This window comes from Lactuca virosa, chromosome 3, assembly GCF_052849685.1.
Source record: "Lactuca virosa cultivar CGN04683 chromosome 3, Lactuca_virosa_CGN04683_v6, whole genome shotgun sequence".
Lineage (NCBI taxonomy): Eukaryota > Viridiplantae > Streptophyta > Magnoliopsida > Asterales > Asteraceae > Lactuca > Lactuca virosa.
Window position 1 is genome coordinate 16968659 of NC_136428.1, and position 5628 is coordinate 16974286.

General features: G+C 37.6%; 1 protein-coding gene across 1 annotated transcript; it reads right to left on the bottom strand.

The window, feature by feature from the left end:
• Window positions 1-208: 208 nt before the first annotated feature.
• Window positions 209-2449, bottom strand: LOC145165277 (ubiquitin-conjugating enzyme E2-23 kDa-like). Its single transcript, XM_079083984.1, has 6 exons — window positions 2181-2449; window positions 1970-2049; window positions 1110-1224; window positions 981-1033; window positions 761-889; window positions 209-517 (listed from the first exon to the last, which is right to left on the bottom strand). The coding sequence occupies exons 1-6, from the start codon at window positions 2222-2224 to the stop codon at window positions 387-389; spliced, it is 552 nt and encodes a 183-aa protein (XP_078940110.1). The 5' UTR covers window positions 2225-2449; the 3' UTR covers window positions 209-386.
• Window positions 2450-5628: the final 3179 nt, after the last annotated feature.

A 5628-nucleotide genomic window follows, 5' to 3' on the forward strand; every position in this document is an offset into this window, starting at 1 on the left:
AAAGCAAAATATGATAACTTTTCAAAGTTGAAGCCTTTTTCCCCTCTCAACGACTAGATTATAACTTGGACGAAAAATACATTTCCATTTTATGCAATTAAAATTAGAGGTTGTGACTTGTGAAGTTATAACTTGTACGAAAAAAAAACTTTTTTCATTTTAAGCAATTAAATGTCACAATGCTTCCGAAAACAAACAGCATAGCATCTGACACAGAAACTTTAGAATTAATCAAATATAAACAACAAATGTTACAAAAGACACAAGTTTTTACAAGAATTATTCCAGCAAATTGCCCTTTAGAGGGCTAAATGTTTTTTTTTTTTTTAAAACTTAAAAAGACTAGTTACGATGTACATAGGAACATGAACATGATACAAATGCATTCAAGGGTCGGCTTTTCCAGCTACTTCTTCATCACTAGACGCGTATTCAGCTTCACTCAGTTCCTCATCACTCGATTGCTCTTCAGGCACAGCTCCAGCATCCTCTGGCTTTGCATATCTCTCACAGTACTCTGATAACAAATTAAACACAAATCTTCAATTCACCCACTTTCAATTTTATTTTTAGGGACCCTACTATTATAGTTTATACGTATGCCTATAATCTATATTATAATTACAGTTTTACCCTTTGTCATCGTAATGTACTCTTTCGATTTAAGGCAAAATACCCTCGATCATTAGAGACCAAAAATCAATACTATCAGCATTTGTTAATTATGGGAAGATTTCAGCTCAATTGATTTTCTACTTACCTTTAACTTTTTGTTCATATGCAGTTCTGTCTCGCATCATTAGTGCTGCAGCATCTCCATTTAAGGGATCAGATGGATTCGGGTACAAAAGAAGCTGAGGAAGAAAAACTTCAAACACGTTCACAAGATCTGCATATTGGAGACAATAATTCATTAATCACCAAAAGAAAATTGAAAATTGTAAAATAGAACACATAACAATGGTGATAAGTTGATTTACCAAACATCGGGCTCCATGTCTGATTAATAACATCTAAACAAACCGATCCCGACCTGCAAAAAGTCACATTTGTTGTTGACAACAATGAATTTTTGGCAAACCACTGTAATTAGATCTAAAGAAGCTCACATTTCATCCACATTTGGATGGTAGATTTTGTTGATGAAACCAATTGAAGGAGATTTGTATGGATATGCATCCGGAAGCTCCACCCTTATTCTCCAAACACCTCCATCATAAGGACCTGACACGTCATCAATGGTCAAGAATTAACTAATCTTTTATTGCAGTTTTGACAATTAATCACAAATTTCGGGAAGTGGGATAGTCATGTAAAGAGAAAGAACTCAAGATTATATCAGCATTATGATTAATTTGCAAGGGACAAAAGATCACACGAACACAATGTTCACATGACTCAACAAAAACACACAATATTTACATGGTTCAACAATTTGCGTACATCCAACTTGGTTACAAAGAGTACGCTAGAAAAACAAGGCATCAAAAATCGTCATAACCATTTTGTAAAAAATTTGATGGAGCGATTGTCTAAATCATAGTCCAATTTGCATAACAAAAAGATATTGTATCAACATAACAGTAATGTTAAGTGTATAATGAGACAAAGGACCCATATTTTAATCCCTGATCATTGCGAATTTGGGAAAGTGGAATCGAATTGATAAATAAAGAACATAAAACACATAAATTCCTGAAGGGATTCAATTAGGTTCATTTAACCCAACACTGAGAACACAAACTTCTGGGGTTTCAACTATGCGAGCAACATGTCAACACAATGGAATAACAGAACCAAAAGTAACATGATATACCCACAAAGATAACATTTTTTTTTTCATCTACTTTATGTTCAGATGAATACCCATAAAGTTTTACAATCAAATCAACTGAAAAATAAGGAGATTTTCGTTCATATATATCAGAAAAGCAAAATAATAGCAGAAACAGATGGATATGAAACGTACTGTCTTTTGGTCCATGAAACTGCACATAAAACTCTTGCATACCATCATTGATCATATCTACTTTATAATCACCCATCATCCTAATTCACGAGATGAATCAGAAAGAAAAAAAAAAAAAAAAAAAGCAATAAGTTGAGATTCTTGAACAAATATACCCAGAGGAAAAAAATAAAAGTAAAAGAAATTTAAGCGGTTGAATTCGTTGAATTACAGCTTCATCAAATCCATCTCCCGTCGCTTGCTCGGTGAAGACATTTTTTTAGTTAATAGGAATATAAGATATGATTTATTGGTTTGTTAGTGATTTTGATGAAAGTAATTTGCAGATTGAGGATGTGTTTTGAGTGTTTTGGGTGGTGGATGGCGTGCGGGGAAGAGAGATGAGGATTCTTTGAGAAAGAGAGAAAAATGAAGGCGGTTCAGACAATCAATGAGTGAAAGCAGGACTGAGTAGATTCTTTTTTAATCTCCAAAGAAGCATACGATCAGATCATCACTTTGTCGATAAAATAATAAAAGGATTTTTTTTTTTTAAATCTAAAAATAAACAGAGATAAAGTCACCGCTACGTTTATATGAATTTTTTTTTTTCAAAATATATTTTGCAAAAACAAACAATATTTTTTAATTACATGATTACACCTAAATTACTTCTGCTAGGGACATAGGTAGTATTTAGGAATACGTTAATTTATGGTTAAAAAAAATAAAAAGATTACGCCTAAAATCTGAAGCTGAGTATGTGTTTGAAGCATATCAAAATTGTTATATCTGTCTTCGTATGTTTACGCCAAAAGTTCTAACTAGGGGTGAGCAAAAACCGAACCGACTAAAGAAAAACCGACAAAACCGCAATAAACCGCAACCGAAAAACCGAAACCGATGCAAAAACCAATGGTGCGGATTTAATTTTTGCAAAAACCGAAGGTCAACGGTTCAGTGCGGTTTCTATCCAAAAAATCGGTCCACCAAAACCGAACCGTACCGCAAGCATGCATAGTAATAAATCAATCAATGTATATTATATACATGCTATTTAAAATACTTATAAACGATAATATATTTATTATATGTTTATTTTGTGTTTGTGTAAGACTATATGGGTGCAAAAGAAATGTTCTATTGTTAGCTAAATGTACGAATGGATTACACGTAATAAGCTTAAAACACGTTGTATTTTCCTGATTTGCAATGGTACAATTTGCTATCAATATATACAAAGAGCCTATCTCTATTTATGAGATTTATATCAACAATAAAAGTGAATAATCTACTTTCTATAACAAACCTTCCTCATATTGAGGAAGGGAATAATCATCGGCTAATATACCCTCGCAGTCGAATCGGGAGAATGACGAACGTTGAGACTGTTTTTGAAGTCTTCAAAGAGGACGAGAGGTAGACCCTTAGTGAAGATATCCGCAACTTGATAACGAGAAGGAATGTGAAAAAATACGAACTTGACCATGTGCTACTTTCTCCCGAACGAAATGAATATCGAGCTCTATGTGCTTGGTACGTTGGTGTTGAACTGGGTTACGTGATAGGTAGACGGCGCTAACATTGTCGCAGTATACCAACGTGGCTGTAGTTTGCGGAATACTAAGCTCAAGCATTAAGTTTCGAATCCAACATGTCTCGGATACTACATTTGCGACTCCCCTATATTCCGCTTCTGCGCTTGATCGTTAGAGTGTTGGCTGGCGTTTGGAGGACCATGAAATGAGGTTGTCTCCTAGATAGACACAATAACCCGATGTGGAACGTCTTGTGTCCGGACAACCTGCCCAATCATCGTCTGTATAGGCTAGAAGTTTCTTGGATGGTGATTTTGTGAGTAGTAACCCATGAGTGATTGTACCTTTGATGTACCGTAAAATGCGTTTTAGAGCATTGAAATGCGATGTGCGAGGAGCATGCATGTGTACGCAAATTTGTTGAACGACATAGCTGATATCTGGTCGGGTGAAAGTCAAATATTGGAGGGCCCCGGCAAGTTGACGATATTGTGCACCCCCGTCAGGTAGCGGAGTACCATCGTTGTTGCTTAATTTTGCCTTGCTATCAACCGGCGTGGAGGAAGGGTGGCAAGAACTCATTCCCGCCCTTTCGAGAATTTCGTTGGCATATTTTTGCTGTGATAAGAAAAGCGAGTCTTTTCGGTGGGTTACGGATATGCCAAGAAAATAGTTGAGGGGTCCGAGGTCCTTCATTGCGAACTCTTTTGCTAACAATGCGATAAACTCATGGCGAAGGTGAGGTGATGAGGTAATAAGCAGGATATCATCGACATAAAGGAGTAGGAATGCCGTGTGGGTACCCTTTTTGTAGACAAATAACGAATGGTCACATTTGCTATGTTTGAAGCCCAATTTGGAGACATAATCAGCAAATCGTTGATACCAAGCCCGTGGTGCTTGTTTGAGGCCGTATAGAGACTTTTTGAGTAAACATACATGATTCGGGAGTGAGCGGTCTTGAAATCCAGGTGGTTGATGCATGTAGACCATTTCGTGAAGTTGTCCGTGGAGAAAAGCATTTTCACGTTTGGTTGGTGAATTTGCCACTCATTCGAAAGAGCTATGGATAGGACCGTACGGATTGTTGCCGGTTTGACCATAGGGCTGAAGGTATCTCCACAATCGATGCCTTCTTTTTGAGACCTGCCATCACACACCAAACGAGCTTTGTATCGCTCTAAAGAACCATCAGATTTAGTTTTATGACGAAAAATCCACATACTTCACACTATGTTCATATGGTGAGTTCTTGGGACTAACTCCCACGTGTTATTATCAATAAGGGCCTGGAATTTGTCGGTCATGGCACGTTTCCAATCCGGGTTTTTGAGAGAATCAAGAGGGTTTCGAGGTAAATGAGAAATAGAACTGGAGGTATGGAGACTGTAATGTTGTTTCGGTTTTGAAATACCCGACATACTTCGGGTATGAATGGTGCGAGTAATGGCAGGAGCGGTTTGCGAAGACAAAATAGGAGTTTGGGCAATTTGTGGTTGTGTTTGTGAGTAAGAGGTAGACCGGGGACGACGAGAGTAGCTAATGAGAAGAGGTGGGGAGGGTTTGTTTGGGAAGGGATCTCAGTTGGTTGGGTGGGGGGAGGTTCGTTGTTCCCTTGCGAATTTTGGGTGCACCAGAGGAGTGGGTGTGGGTCCGATGATGAGAGGGTGTGAGAGGAAGGTTTTGGAGAAGATAGTTTTGAGTAAGGAAAATTTGTCTCATCAAATATAACATGTCGGGAGAGAATAATGGTTCGGGTTTTGAGGTCAAAGCATTTATAACCTCGGTGATTAGTTGGGTGACCCAAGAAAACGCAAGGTTGGGAGCGTTGTTGTATTTTATGGATTGTGACAGATGGGGTGAGGGGGTAACATAAGCATCCAAATATACGGAGATGGGTGTATGTGGGTTCGAGATTATAAAGAAGATGTGTAGGGGTGAGGTTTGCAAGAAGTTTGCTAGGAAGGATGTTTAGGAGATATGTTGTATGTTGGAGGGCATGATGCCAAAAATTAGATGGCACATTGGAGTGAGTGAGAAGAGTTCGAAGGATGTTATATATGGATCGTATTTTGCGTTCCGCTTTTCCATTTTGAGGTGATGTGTATGGTCGAGAGAATCTGAATTGGATTCCATTTTGTG